General features: G+C 34.7%; 1 protein-coding gene across 2 annotated transcripts in view; it reads right to left on the bottom strand.

Annotated features, from left to right (window-relative positions):
• The window catches only part of Epha6 (EPH receptor A6), a 711,982-nt gene that overhangs the window by 98,611 nt on the left and 596,639 nt on the right, over positions 1-16,732 (bottom strand). For both annotated transcript variants that reach the window (XM_048346467.1, XM_048346468.1), the window contains exon 14: positions 5,066-5,275. In XM_048346467.1, the coding sequence (XP_048202424.1) occupies positions 5,066-5,275 (210 nt within the window). The remainder of the gene's footprint in view (positions 1-5,065; positions 5,276-16,732) is intronic.

Genomic DNA, 16,732 nt, shown 5'->3' with positions numbered 1-16,732 from the left:
GGTGGATAGTCATATTTTGCTTTTTCACAAGTGGTATAGCCCCTTTCTTGATGAGGGAATTGGTTCATCCAGCCTAGTTGTTATTGTCTGTCATAGTTCCATGGCTCATTTACTCATATCCTTTTTACTAAACACAATGCTATTTAAGTCTCCTGATAGCATGACCATTTTTCTCATCTTTATTTATACTCACATTGCTGAACTGAGGTCTACCTGAAAGAATTTTCCATTTCTTCTGTGTAAGGTTTTCAATGAATTCTATACAGGAGCCTATCCTTATGTTCTATTTATTTTGTTCTGTGTAGCTTTTTTGCAGGCCAGTTTGTGTCACAATTCCTTTCCTGAGGGTCTAGGCTTTATATCCCCAACTTTCATATCCTTTCATTTTTACCTTGGCAAAAGCTTAAAGAAAAACATAGCATAGTTTCAGTCCTAACATTAATGTCTTAATGAATAGAAAATTCTCTGGTCAAATATTTAAGAATAAAGTTTTATTCTTCATAGTCTGAGAAATCAAGAACATTTCTCAACACAAGGATTCTATTGAATATATTGACTATCATATAATTTTGATAGAAAACATTATAGAGTTCTTAAAAAAGACTTTCTATAGAAGCATTTCAATTTAAAAGACACAAATGAAGGAAAAGTCTGGGTATGTATTAGAAGGTGTAGTATGATCTTCAGACAAATATAAATTACTCATGTTGTTAAAGTATTTCAATGCAGAAGAGTAAATCATCTAGAAAAATTTTAAATTTCCCATTATATTAGAAATGTTTATTACTATATCAGTTATATGCTTGTGATCCCAGAACTCTGAAGGCTAATGAAGAATAATGTGGCCAATCTTTCTTAAAAAATCATATAATTCGGGGGCTGGGAATATGGCCTAATGGCAAGAGCGCTTGCCTCCTACACATGAAGCTCTCGGTTCGATTCCCCAGCACCACATATATGGAAAACGGCCAGAAGGGGCGCTGTGGCTCAGGTGGCAGAGTGCTAGCCTTGAGCAGGAAGTCAGGGATGGTGCTCAGGCCCTGAGTCCAAGGTCCATGACAGGCCAAAAATAAAAAAAAATAAATCATGTAATTCATGACAATTCAAAAACAGTTGATGTAAACAAAGGAGTAAAGTTCATATCTCATCTAAATCATATGTAACATGTTATATATAATATATATGATTATCAAACTTTGTTATTGGCCATAATTATCTCCGTGCTGGGTACAGATCCTGCATTAGACTGAGAGGACATGTGACTTTTCTCAAAGCTTATGTGAAAGGAAATGTTAGAGCTGTAGTTTGAAGGTGGGCCTATGAAAGAGAAGTTAATAATCGCAAGATAGTAACAGAACTATGAATATACAGTTTATGTGTTGTCAATAAAATCTCTATTTTAACAGATAATCTAACAATATGGAATTGCTGCTATTGAGGGAAAATTTTTGCTTTCGAAAACACAAAATAAACATAATAGCTTCTATCAAATAAACATTGATTTTAAAAAGTATTATGATAAAAATGTTTATTCTCTTTTCTCTAATATTTGAAGCCCAGGAAAAATAAAGCTACTCAGTTTTTCTTGTAAGCCTTAAAACTACTTACTATTATATCTTAAATAAAACTTATCTCCTAAAACAGATGAGTAGTGAGCCTAAATATGTCTTTTAATTGTTTTTTAGGTAAATAGGACCTCATTTCCATAATTGAGAACAAAGAGGCTTAACATTTTCAATATAAGTGTATGATGTGGTTGCTTAGCAATATTCCAATAAGTGAGAGTCCCTCCTGGGGCTCTCTGGTTAAAAAACAGTTTCCCATCTGAACATGTGTCCATTTTAGAAACAGAAGCAACATACTGACCTCTAACTTTTAACCATACAGGACACCATGCAGTCAGATCAAAACAACCCAAAGTCTCACTAAGTTTTTGTTTATTAATTTACTGAAATAACAGTAATCATATATGCATTATTGGATGGAGATCACAATGTTTTCTGAGTAGTTTTCATACATGCTCTTTGAGGTACAGAAAAGCCAAGCCATAGTCCTTGCTAAAAATCTTAATTTGGTATATATTTTTCCTTGTATTTTAAGCTCACAGTGCATCTCTCTTGGTTTGGAACCATGATAGACCCTAATGTCTATCTGAAAAAGCTTGATATTTCTTAATACAGTCAGTGCTTACATATCTCACTAGCTGCATGGTCTGCTATAACTGTATGTTTCTTTTCATACTGTATTGCCACTCTGGGTATCTACACAGATAAAAGCTCTAACACTGTACCCATTTCAACAACACCTCCATTTTTGATTCTTTATTTAAATTTTGCTAGCACTGGAATTTGAATTCAGAGCCTTGCACTTGCTTTCTTGGCTTGCTTGGATGGCACTCTAATGTTCCTTGAACCAGACCTTTAGCTTAGGATTTTGCTAGTCTCTGTTATCTCATCTATACAGTCTTTCTTCTAACAGTTTAGCTAAGGCATTTTAAAAGAACTGGTACACAGTTTATCTTTTAGTGAAAGCTTCCTCAGACTTCTTATCCTTGATACTGCCAGGATGATTTTGTTTCTTTTTCTTTGCCAGTCCTGGGGCTTGGGACTCAGGGCCTGAGCACTGTCCCTGGCTTCTTTTTGCTCAAGGCTAGCACTCTACCACTTGAACCACACAATTTATGGCCTTTTCTGTGTATGTGGTGCTGAGGAATCGAACCAAGGGTTTCATGGATGCTAGACAAGCACTCTACCTTGAAGCCACATTTCCAGCCCCCCTTTTTTTTTGTCAGACCTCTATGATAAATTTTAATGCACTGAATTTTGAGAAAGCATGTGACTGTCTGCCTGTCAAAGCATAAGATCTTTGAAGGGAACAACTTTTCTGTTTTATATGTTGAATGTCTATGTTTATTACAAAGTAAGCATTTAATAATTGATATTTCATACCTGAAGATTCTTTGTGCAGCACATTAATCCTAAATCTTAAGAATAAAGAACTTTGTTACCTTATTTCATTTAGTTGATAACTCTTAAATTTAGAGTACCAGTTGAGAAATAATCTATAGCTTTCCAGAGCTACTTTTTGGAGTGTTAATATTCAGAGTACTTAATTTGCTGATTAATTATATAGTCTGAGTTCTTTCTAAAGCAGTGTCAATCAAGACTTCTCAGCTCCACTAAACACTTAATATATCTGTTCTAGACACTGGAAATCAAATTTGATCTCCACAACATATGTACACAGCCAAGTTTGTATTGCCTTTCATCTTCATTAGTATTTTAAATCTAGTTATGAGTCTCTTATTTTAAAAATGAGTTAAAATATTATAAAGAGTTTCAAGTGAATCCATTTGGGTCTATAGAAAGAAAATTTATACTTTCCTTATTCTATTTTCTGAGTAGATTGTACATGCTATAATTATTGTAAAGACTTTGTTTTATAATTATACATAGTAATTTTAGATACTGATCTCCAGGGCTGGAAATAATATATTTAAATATTTATAATTCAAATAATACATTTATTGTAAAAATTGTTATAAGTAATATAATTTAAAAATCAAAGAGAAGAAAATAAAAACCAACAAAACAATGTTAGAAGCTGATTTTGAAAATAGTGCTTTTCTGCATGAGCTATGTATTTTCAGACTTGATAAACACTCATTTTTTGTGAAACTTCCTGATTATTTTAGGAGAACTATGTAGATCCTGCTACCTTATACGTTAGACTTAGAGATCAATTTATTTTCCATGCAACTAAATTTATATTTTATTGAAGTATTTGTTAAAATACTGACAAATTATCATTATTCTACAAAGCAATCATAGAAAGGCCTACAATATACCATTCATAATGCTATCATTACATCTATTATGGGGTAATTGAATACATTGAAGCTTTATAAAAAGACTCATGGAACGTAAAATAAAAGGGATTTCAATCATGGAAATGTATCTTTTAAAACAACGTTTCAGGTGAGGAAAGTGAACAGAATAAAAGCTTTTTGAATAGCTTAATGACTTATATTTCTCTGTAGCATATTGTCAAGTGAGTCAATGGTGAGGTTTTTAAGAACTAACCAAGTATTATTATAATTTTACATGTTAGTAAATTTGACATGTATGAACAGAGATGTTGAGATTATATTTTCAAAACAGTATCTACAGATATCAATAAGGTAAATGGCATGGAGTATTTATAAATATTTAAACTATTCATGAATTAAATCAACATAATCTGTGGATGATAAGTTGTTTCTAATTTTAGTCTTTTATTCCTGCTTACACACATTTTCCCTTGGACCATTGGGAAAAAGATTTAGAGAATACTCACATATCGCCAAAGAAACTTATATTGCTCATTTTAAAGGCTAATTCAGATTAATATGAAAATAGAGTCATAACCAGGTGCAATGCCTCACGCTTCTCATCCTAAGTTTTTGGGAGGAGGAAATATGAAGGATCACCATTCAAACCAGCCCTAATTAAAGAAAAAAAAGTTTGTGAGACCTCATCTCACTGAAAAAAGCTGAGCATGGTAGTACACCTGCCTGTCATCCCAACTATGAGGGAGACACAAAACAATGGAGAAGTGAAGTCCAAGTCAGATCAGGCAAGAAAAGAAAGAGATTAATGGTAGAACATCTGCCTAGATAGCCTAAATCTCTGAATTCAACACCCAATACTGTAAAAATAATAACAATGTCAGAAGTATGGTTCCTTATTCCTAATTTGTTAACTGATCATATTATTGGTATAAAGAAATTCTATTTAATAGGATCATCAATAATGCCTCAGGCAAAGGCAGATGTACTGATAGAACATTCATGACACATTCCTCAATCATGATGTCCAAGTTTTCACCCAATGGACAGAAAACAGATATAAAAAGCTTTTAAAATAGGCCCTCACATACAGGAAATGCTTCTTAAGTAATTTTATTAAATTAGAAAAATGATAAATGAAAAGCACAAAAATGAGGGGAAAACCCCTGAATGATTCTAATATCATTACAAACATTACAAGCAAAAACCCCCACATTAGAACAGCACGTGTGGACTTACAGTTGTTGTATAAGCAGCTTCTGGATCGTCTTCCAGAACCCGGGAAAGACCAAAATCAGAAACTTTGCAGACTAAGTTGCTGTTCACCAGGATATTCCTCGCTGCTAGATCTCGATGAACATAGCCCATATCAGAGAGATACTTCATACCGGACGCAATCCCTCGGAGCATACCGACCAGCTGGATGACTGTGAAGTGGCCATCGTGCTTCTGTAACAGAATCACATTGTTTAGATTGAATGAATTTAATGTAGTGTGAAAATGTGTATGCGTGTGTGAGACAGAGAGAGAAAGAGTAGTAATTCAGCTCTCTAAATTTGTTGTACTGTTGAATTCTCCCCACCAGAAGCTGAAATTCAGTCTTATTTTTGGTTAACTGCCAACAATTTCTTTTCTACTTGCCTAAACCAATGAAAAAAAATGAAGCAAGATAAGCATCCCATTTGCTAACAGTTGACTATGTTCATAAAGGCATAGGAAAATTTATTTGCCCTCTGAAGAATAGGGAAAATGTAGCTTGAAGCAATGAAGGTGAGCTCAACAAAAGACAGAAGGGACCTAGCCAAAATAATGTCCAGAAAAGATAATCTCAATAGCTTGGAGTAACAAAAGGAACAAAAATCAAATAATATAAGAAATTGCTACTTAGAAAATAGAATATTCTCTGTAATTGCAAACAATAAAGTAGCTACCCACGTTAGCAAAGAGGTCACAAAGCCTAAGAGTAGATGAAATTGGTAAGTAACTATTAATACTATGAATAATGGTAGTGAGACCAGGTCACTTAAAAAAATGAAAAATGTTAGCATTAAAAAGAAACAAATTTAGGAATGTTTCAGGGGAAAGAAAAACATGTACAAAAAGAAAACCAGTAGATTACCCCCCCCCCTGCTTTTTTCATGATTTAGGGTAACTAGAAAATTAGTCACTGGCTATTGATTGAAAATAAGACTGCATCTGAGAAGATTAAATTAAACACCATAATGTGAATAATGAACCAAATAGAATAATGTTATGTAATAGTCAATGAAGACTTATTCCTTCTGCTTTCATTTTAAACAGTGTAGATTTTTACAACAGTAAAAACCAAAGCTCATGTAAAATCTGTTCAAGACATATTTTCCAACAAAATTAGATACAAGTAACACCATTGAAGCTAGAAAAGATGAAAATATTTTATACTTGAAAAGTAATGCATTTTGTTCCACTTAGTTATTTGTAAATAATTATTTATTTATTTATTTATTTTTTGCCAGTCCTGGGCCTTGGACTCAGGGCCTGAGCACTGTCCCTGGCTTCTTCCCGCTCAAGGCTAGCACTCTGCCACTTGAGCCACAGCGCCGCTTCTGGCCGTTTTCTGTATATGTGGTGCTGGGGAATCGAACCTAGGGCCTCGTGTATCCGAGGCAGGCACTCTTGCCACTAGGCTATATCCCCAGCCCTGTAAATCATTATTTTTAATAGAGTTGTAGAATAACAAAATTTCTCAAGTTGTTTTATATAATAGACAAAATTTATGTGTGATTGACATTAAAATAAATATCTAGTAAACTATATTACCTTACATCATATAGTAGAAGCACAAAAAAGTATTTATTTTGTTCATTTGTCTTTGTTTTGCCAGTCCTAGGGCTTGAACTCAGGACCTGAGCACTGTCCCTGGTTTCTTTTTGCTTAAGGCTAGCAGTTTATTGCTTGAGCCATAGCGCCACTTCTGGATTTTTCTATGTTTGTGGTGCTGAGGAATCAAACCAAGGACTTTATGTATTCGAGGGAAGCACTCTACCATTAGGCCATATTCCCAGACCCCATACAACCTCTTTTATAACGGTGATTCATTGATCAGTTAAATAAGTTTATAACTACAAATGAAATAAACTTTATCTTACTCTATCAACTTATCTCTCAGGTAGCTTTCTGATAATATCTTGCAATTCATGTGCAGAGTAAGGGAAAGAGCCTTCTCTTAAAAGAAGTACTCTCCTAGCAAGAGAATCCATTGAAGCAGGCTCTTCTGTATAATTAATGCTGAAAAGATAACCTAGCAGAGAAAATCTTTGATGTTATTAGCTCTTTATGTTTCTAATCCATCTTCTTAGACAGTACAGTATTAGATGAAATCAGTCTCTTCTATCAAGTATTCTGCTTACTTTTTGTATTAGGAATCACACAATTTCTGAGCAGAATTGAAAGCATCAATTCTTTTGGTCTGGAAAGTATCACACTAAATTAAAAAAAAAGTTTCTACTTTTATTTCAAAAAGTGAAGTTACATCCTATCATGGCTATTTTGAGCCAAATTAGAAACGTAAATGAATGGCAGTGCTGGAAATGTAAACTAATCACTATAAAGTGGGAGTGCCTCGGTTCTCTTATTTATGCTAGTTGAATATAATCATCAAACTCAGAATTGGAGGGAGAATCCCATACAAAATGCAGAGCAACTAATTTAATAATGTTATGTTTAATAAACCATTGATAATGAGTCTGTGAATTTTTATAGTTATACAGACTTAGAACATTCTTTGCTTCTTGAAAAATGAGCTGCTATTTTAAGCTCCTACATATATGAAACAAAATAGTTGTGGAAGACCAAATGGAAATCTAATTTTCTACTTATTCTATGGCTGATGAAAAGCACAAGTTATTTATTTATTGAGATATAATTCCCATAGCCTACACTTCACCTATTTAAAATCAACAATTTTTGTTTGGTTTTAATGTATTAACAAGGTTGTGAACCTATCCTTAATATCAATTGTACAATTTTTCATCACTGTGTAGACACCAGCCATCTTTCTTCAGTTTTTCCCACTACCATAAGCCACCCCTAGCCTACTTTCTATCTCTTTAGAGATTTTCCTGTTTTATGTATTTTTCAATAAGTGGAATCATAAAATATGTGGTGAAATATTTCCAAGACTAATTCATATGGTAGCATGTATCAGTACTTTACTCTCGTCTGTGTGTGTGTGTGTGTGTGTGTGTGTGTGTGTGTGTGTGTGTGTGTGTGTTTGAACTCAGGGCCTGGGTGCTGTACCTGGACTTTTTTTTTGTTCAAGACTAGTGCTCTACCATGTGAGCCACAGCTGTACTTCCAGCTTGTTGGTGGCTAATTGGGTATAAGAGCCTCATGATTTTTCTGTACTTTGAACCATGATCTCAGATCTCAGCAGGATTATAGGCATGGGCCACTTGCACCTGGCTACTGTGAAATATTGTCAAACATTTTACTTTGCTTTTTTAATTCATGCATCAGTTTTTTGGTATGTGAGTTGCTTCTACATTATGCAGGTTATTTTTAACTGATTATTCTCTCTCCTCCTCCCCCCATATACCCATCATTGGGCTTGAATTCAGGGCCTAGATGCTGTCACTGAGCTTTTATACTCAAGGTTGTAATTCTACCATTGAGCCACAGTTCTACTTCTGGATTTTTGTTGTTGTTGTTGGTTAAGGGGAAATACGAGACTCATAGAATTTCCTGCCCGGGCTGGCTAGAACTGCAAGCCTTAGATCTTTGACTTTTTTTTTTTTTTTTGGCCAGTCCCGGGCCTTGGACTCAAGGCCTGAGCACTGTCCCTGGCTTCTTCCCGCTCAAGGCTAGCACTCTGCCACTTGAGCCACAGCGCCGCTTCTGGCCGTTTTCTGTATATGTGGTGCTGGGGAATCGAACCTAGGGCCTCGTGTATCCGAGGCAGGCACTCTTGCCACTAGGCTATATCCCCAGCCCAGATCTTTGACTTTTGAGTGGCTAGGATTACAAGCATGAGCCAGGGAGCCTGGCAATTTTTAATTGATCACTTAAAAATATTTTTGTTACTAACATGTGAAGATACATGATGTGTTTATTAATTTCTAGTGCTTTGGGTACGGTGCTTTTTTGGTACCATGAGGTCAAAAGTATGACATATATCTGCCTTTTCTCATTAGGCTGGTATTGGTGATAATTGTACAAAATTCTAATGGTCAAAAGCATAAAAGCTTTAACATGAACCAAGGTGACCAAATTGTACTATTATTTTCAGCCATAGACACTCACAGGAGAAAGAAGATAATCTATTTTTTTTAAAGTAATGCATGCAGTGAAGCACCGAAACTTTAATTTTAGTACATTTGAATCTACTATTGCACTCTTTGACTCAACAGATATGAGAAAGGCAAGAAGCAGGATGGTGAAAGCAAGAAAGACATCAGTAATAAAGGCCTTTATGTATTCTGTGGAATATTGAGGTGTAATACCAGAATTCCTTCTGAGTGAACCCAAACTGAAGAGCGAGAGGTAGATTCTCACTGGATTCAGCCTGACTCTGTTAAGGTGTTCTGGCTTTGGGTGACATGGCTTTCTATACCCAAGAACACTTCTAAATATGAGCTTGATAAGAGAGGGCCTCAAAAAGTAACTATGGATTCTATTGAGAATGCATATATGAATTGCTGTGACCTTATTTTGGGGAAAATAGGCAAGATTCATAAAACATTGAATCAGTTAGAATTTTCATAGGTATTATCCTCTTAATTCTTACAGTAACTTACAAGAAGATGTGAGTATAGTTGTTTTCCTCTATCTGGTAGACAGTAAATTGAATGAAGATATTTAATAATCAGTAAGTGGTAGACTTGGAATTTGACCTCCAAACAACCTAGAGAACTACTAGAACTACCTTATCTATTGGAGTTGTTGGAGAAAGATCTGGCTAAAAATTTCCTCAATATGGGCAACTCTGGAATAATGAGCCATGGCCTAAAAAAGTTCTGAGACTATCACATCAAAACCAACCAAACTAGAACTCTCTGGAAGAACTAAAGAAGCAGAACCCATTCATCTTTGTCTGGCTGAGAGGAACAGCCCCATTTATTTATGCATGAGGCATTGCACAAATTTGTTATCTAGAAACAATGCAACTCTCTTCTTCAAATAAAGTCTGTATTTTTCTTTCTAAATCCTTGTCAACTTTCCTTAAGCTTAGTTTAGTTCATCCAAGTTTTGTTGAATATGACCCGTAGTTAATGAATGGTGTCAGAATTAAATAACCTTTGATAATATCTTCAAGTGCACTAGTTGATACTTTGTTTAAAATAGGCTGTTTTACTTTCTTAAGGTTGGGAACAAGAGTTATGCTATTTATGTAGTGGCTCTATTCCAGCATCTGCTATGCTGCCATGTATTGTGTAGCACTTGATAAATATTAATTCAAATTGCATTGAATTGTTTATGAAGGGAGGAGAGAAATGTGAGAGCACTGAGATTTAATATCTTTGTGTTTCCTTCTGGAGATTAAAAAGGAAACTGTGATTTTTTTTTTATGACATATGTTTTCTTCCTAGAAAGGCAAATTCAAATGAAAGAGAGCGAATGTGGCATATTTACATACTATCTCAGAGCTGAGTAGCTAAAATTCTGTTTGTCTTCACCATAATCCTCCTTTGCTCTCAACCTGACTGCTGAGAAACATGGATGTACCCTCTAACTGACAGAAAGGGTGAACTTGATTGGAATAGGTTGCAGGAAACTGTACAGAATTTTGTGTACCGTTCTGCAAAATGCAGAGCTTCATCAAACCCTAAAGCACAGCATCCACCTGATCTGAGCTGTCACTAGCATAGCATTTTATCTCTGTAGTAACCCATGCTCTGTTCAGTGAGTTTCCAGGCTTGCCCCCATGTGTTATACATAGACACTTTAAGTTTCATATTCCTTTATATTGTACTTAGTCTAAGCTTTTGACTAATGTGTGAGTGCCATGCTGTATTAAAGCTACCATGTTATCTAATATGTTTTTGTTTTAATAAATGTACTAGATCTTTTGAAAACATAAATTTCACTCTGTCGCTTGCATAAAAATCTTCAGTGACCATCAATGATAGAACAAGATGCAATGTTTTCAGTATATGTAAAGACATGATACTTGCTTCGACCTTTTGTCTCTTCATTTTGATTCAACATTTTGTGTGTGTTCAAATCTCCCCTACAATTAGCAATGACTAATATATTCTTCTTGTATAGTACTTTTTTTCAGGAGTCCTATTCTGGTCTTTTGTGACTTTAGTTCTTTTCAAATTTCATCTCTTTCAGGAGATTTCAAGTTTACTCTTCTGAATAACATTAATTGAAAAATCTCCTATGGGACAACTATCTCTTTAGTTGTTAGGAATCAACATGGGAAACAAAACAGAAAGTTCCCTGTTCTAATTGTAACTATACAAAATTAGAGACAGAGAGATAGGACATAAATAGTCAAAATAAGTGAGGTCATTTTAAATAATCAGAAAACAAAATAGAGTGACCTGAATCTTCAAATGATGTAAATTAAGGAGTTTGTCATGCTTGAAAATATAGGTCAGTAGTTCAATTCCTGAACTGAATGAGTAGTATCAGAGAGCCCTGGAAAGTTGTAATCATGGACGGCCATGTACACCATTACAAAGAGTTACGAATCTGATCTAAATGTAATGAGAAAATTTTTTTCTGGATAATAATATATTCTGGTATAAATGTAGAAATTGCAAGGAGTTATTAGAATAACGCAAGAGTAAAATACAGGTGATATGAACCAAGTCATCAGTTAAGTTTAATCTTATTATCCAAAGGCTTTGCTACCATGGCTGCTGCACACAGGAACTAAGTATGCTGTAGTGAGCTGATTGAATTCATTCACTTTTCTTTTAGAAAAATGAATCTGTTCAAACTTTCAGTAAGTGCTGAGATATTGTCTTGAGTTACTTTCCACAGAGAGTTAGCTTTATGGTAGGAAATTCTCTGAGAATAATCATGAGTAAACAAAAGTTCTGAAGCATTCATTATACTTGGAGCCATTTCCATGTTTGAAGACAAGTATATATGCCTGATGTTTTTGGCTATAAATTAAAGAAAGGGCAATAAATAAATTGTAATATTTGTTATATATCTTTCAAAGTTTTCACTAGAGAACTACACTGATGTTGACTTTACCAATCAAATTGCCTTAGAAACTATGAAAGATCTGAGCACCATAATAACCACTATATTCAAGCTCTTGCATAAAAAATGTGAAATTCTGTATAAAAATCGATATTTCTAATGTCTCACAAATATAACTTTCAGTGATAAGTAATACTATATTCAGTAGATAAGCTGGGTAGTCTTGAATAAAATTAAAAGAAATTACTCATTCTTCAATCAACATATGTTTATAGAGGATACAATTCACAACACTGTGTCCTGGTTTCCTATACTAAAAAGATTAACTTCAAATGATTTCTTGCAGAAAGCCTCTTCAACAAATGGTGCTGGAAGACTTGTCTATACATGTGTATAAAACTGAAGTTAGACCCTTATACATCACCCTGCACTAAAATCAATTCCAAATGGGTCAAATATCTCAATGTAAAACCAGGCAACATGAAAATATTATAGGATGGGATAGGCTTCTTGGCACAAGTTGAAAGTTCCTAAGTAAAGACACAGAAATGTGGCAAGTCAAAGAAGGGCTGAATGAATGGGGTTGCATCAAACTGAAGAGTTTCTGCATGGCAAAGGACATAGCTAGCATGATAAATAGAATCCCAGAGAATGTGAGAAGATCTTTTTAGCCATGCATCAGAAAAGTATATCTAAAATATACTTAGAACTCAAAAAATTAAACCCTCTAAAAACAAATTCTTAAAGAAACAACAATCCCATCAATAGGTGGGCTAAAGACTAGAGAGAAACTTCTCTGAAAATGAAATAAGAATGGCCAATGGGCACATGAAGAAATGCTCAACATCTCTGGCCAAAAAGAAATGCAAATCAAAATAACATTGAGATTCCTAGTTAGAATGGCCATTATCAAGGAAACTAATAATAACAGATACTGCAAGGATGTGGCCAAAAGGGAACACTGCTACACTGTTGGTGGAAATGTACACTTGGTCAACCACTCTGGAAAGCATTATGGAGGTTTCTTAGGAGACTAAACATAGAGCTTCCCTGTGATCCATCAATCCTACTCCTGGGCATTTAGTCAAATGACCACAAACCAGCCCACACTAAAGCCACCAGCACAACCATGTTCATTGCAGCTTATTTTCCATACCTAAAATACACAATCAACTCAGATTCCCCGCAGTGGATGAATGGATCAAGAAAATATGGTACATATACATAATGGAATGCTTCCATAAAAAAGAATGACATTGCCCCATTTGTAAGGAAATGGAAAGACTTGGAAAAATACTAAATGAAGCAAGCCAGACCCAAAGAAACATAGCTGCATGTTTTCCCTAATTTTTAATAACTAGTATATGTCTAGGATATTCTTATCAGAGGATCACAGTGGCTCAATAGCAAGGTAGCTATAAGCATATAAAATGATGCTTATCAAAATGAACTGCAAGAAACAGAAACAAGAGGTTTTATTCTTATTGTACTGTTTGCAAGTCTTCCTTTTTTTCCTTTTGGTTTATTCACTAATGTCACCATTTTTGATTTCTGTACGCTTTGTATTCTATATAAGTTTATATGATTTGAGGAAGAGAAGGAGAATCACAGAAACAGCAGGATAAAGAATGAATCAATGCAATAGTGATACTCACTAGACACAATGTTGGAAATGAACTTTACAATTTGGGGAGGCTGTGGGTAGGGAGGGAAAATGTAGGAGAAAAAATAAGAGGGGTAACACTGTTCAAAGTATATACTTATTACCTGACTTATGTAACTGACACCTGTACATCACTTTTACAATAAAATTTAAATTAAAAATAGTTTTTCTCACAGTGTATTTGTGGTGGCTCATGTCTGTAATGCTAGCTACTCAGGAGACTACAGAGATCTGAGGATCACATTATGAAGCCAATCTGGGCAGAAAAGTCCTCATGAAACTCTTATCTCCAATTAACCACTCAAAAACTGAAAGTGGAGTTGTAGCTCAAAGTAGTAGAGCTCCAGCCTTGAGTAAAAGAGCTCTAGAACAGCACCTAGACCCTGAGTTAAAGCCACCCTCCCTCCAATTAAAAAAAGATTCCTGGCAAATCTAGTATGATAAAAACTTCTGAAAAATGACAGAATAAGAAGAAATGAGGGAGTAAATTCAATGTAAATTCTACAAAACTTAAGGAAAAGTGGAAGGGGTAGGTTGTGCAGGATGGGCAAAGATGTTGAAAGGGGTGATATTGATCAAGATGTATTGTATTTGTGAGACCTAAAATGAAGTAAGAAGTTGGATACATGTGTACATCAGAAGACTTTACTTAGTACACTAATTACAAATTCGAGGAAATGGTACTAGGTTTTTCTTTTTTTTTTTTGCCAGTCCTGGGCCTTGAACTCAGGGCCTGAGCACTGTCCCTGGCTTCTTTTTGCTCAAGGCTAGCACTCTGCCACTTGAGCCACAGCGCCCACTTCTGGCCATTTTCTGTATATGAGGTGCTGGGGAATTGAACCCAGGGCTTCATGCATACGAGGCAAGCTCTCTTGCCACTAGGCCATATCCCCAGCCCCGGTACTAGTTTTTAAAAGCAGAATTACAAAAGTAGAAGGCTTAGATGAAGTCTGGTTAGATTTTGACATGAATGGGAAAGATAATTATATGCCTGATTAAATGGTTGCTAAAACACTGTAAGTCTCTTGACTCCTTGATTCTGTGTTGTTAGCATCTTCTATGAGAAAATGAGATGTTGTCAGAAGGCAAATAATTCATAATAGGCAAAAAGATGAGGAAGAGCCTAGCCAGAAGTTCTTGCTTCTGCTTTCAAATTGTCCTTTGGTCTAAAAAATTATCTCTATCCATATTGGCATATTTTTACTTCTGCTGTCTGGAAGTTCACAATTAAAATCGTATTTGTATTTGTAAAGGTACATAAGTGATGCATTGAAGAAGGAGATGTTTGAAGGGTATATGCTGAAAACAATTGGACTAACCTTATACCCAGCTAAGATTTGAGAGTCCAGGTTAAATGTCATGGTATGATGTAGAGAAAGGTCTAGCCTCAGGGCACAGGAGGAAGATATCATACACTGTATAGGATTTTATATCAGTAAAAGTTGACCACTTGAGAACCTGAAAAATGAACATTAGAAAAAGGAGCAGATGACAAAGAAAATAGCCCTTAAGATTTTTTTTTTTTTGCTTTGGGCAAGTCATATAGAGAGCAAGGAAACCCTCTATTCCCATTTTTGAAGGAAATTCCCATTGGAAGGAATATTTTTTTTGGCAGTTACAGTCTGCAGTTGTGGTCTGTGTTAGAAAATGTTTTTATAGGGCTACCTAGGAACTACAGTAGAATCTTGAAGAGAAATATTTATGAGAAAATGAGTTCTGGATAATTGATTTATATATCATTTTGTGCTTACTTCTATAAATTAAAAAGTTAAAAATTCATTTCTTATACATTTCTAAATCATAGAATTGACCCTACTATAACTTTTTAACATGCTGTTGAATTTGAAAAAGAAAGAACTTGGACTATTTATGGTTTTGAAAGGACCAAGTCATTCTTGTTTTAAAATAAGTCAGATAAAATAATGGTCAATATCTCCTTTGTATTGAGATGTGCCTTGATTATCATAGATTCCCTGGTTGAAATATCTTATTATCATTTCATGTGGTATATTTAACAAATTCTTCAAAGACCTTTTCTTGCAATCTATCTGGAGTTTGAACTTAAGCCAGGCACAGTTATATTTGTAGTTAAAAATGGGAGAGGATAATAAGAGGGGAAATAGAAATTTCAATCAAAAAGAAACTAAAAATGTCATTTTTAATACACCTAAAATAATCTAGGCAGAAAATAAGCAGATATGGATTTGTGAAACATGGCAGTTGGGTTTCAGAATTACATTTTAAAAGCTTAAAATGGATCTGAGTATAATAAGGTGTAAGCTCAGAAAGCTTACTACTAACCTTTTTTCTTTTATTTTACTTTTTTTTCCTTTTAAAAATTGCTTGGGTTTGAATGGATGTAATATACACTCTCTAATGTGCACTGCATTTGTATAAAGTCAAGAAAATTCGAAGTTGTTTAGGGGCAGTGATATTAGTGTACCTATGAAAGGTTTTGTAGAATATATCTGCTCTAGTCTGCATATATGTTTTACACAATCCCTTTGGGATTATAATTCTGGTGTTCAGGCATAGCTGAGCAACACAAATTTAGACTTCCATATTTAGTTCTTTAAATTAAAAACTCCTGTAAATAGCTCAAATACAGAGAGAACAACGATCATACCAGTGTGTGGAATTGTATAGAATTTCTCCATACATATCAATTAGTACTAAATCATTTAAAGATATAAATTGATAGATATTTATTCTCTAAGTTCTAATTTAAAAATAAAAGTTCACATATTCACAGATGACTCACTGAAACTAATTTTATATAATTAATGAATACTAATATAGAGAAACTAAAAATAAAGACAGACTCTGAGTTCTCTCCAGGAGGCTTGGGAAAATATTGTACTTTCTCCTTGTAAAGTAGCTAACTGCTGGCACCAGGGTTCATGTCTGTAGTCCTAGCTACTCCGGAGACTGAGATCTAAGGATCAGGTTCAAACCAGCCTGAGCAGGAAAGATGCTTATATTCAATTTACCACCAGAAAAACGGAAGTGGCGCTGTGGCTCAAAGTGGTAGAGCCCTAGCTTTGAGGTGACCTAGTGTTAAAGCCCCATGACTGAACATGAAGAAGAAGAAGGAGAAGGAGAAG

Source organism: Perognathus longimembris, chromosome 5, assembly GCF_023159225.1.
Source record: "Perognathus longimembris pacificus isolate PPM17 chromosome 5, ASM2315922v1, whole genome shotgun sequence".
Classification (NCBI taxonomy): domain Eukaryota; kingdom Metazoa; phylum Chordata; class Mammalia; order Rodentia; family Heteromyidae; genus Perognathus; species Perognathus longimembris.
The sequence above is the reverse complement of the archived record's forward strand: the minus strand, read 5'-3'. Positions and strand labels throughout refer to the sequence as shown.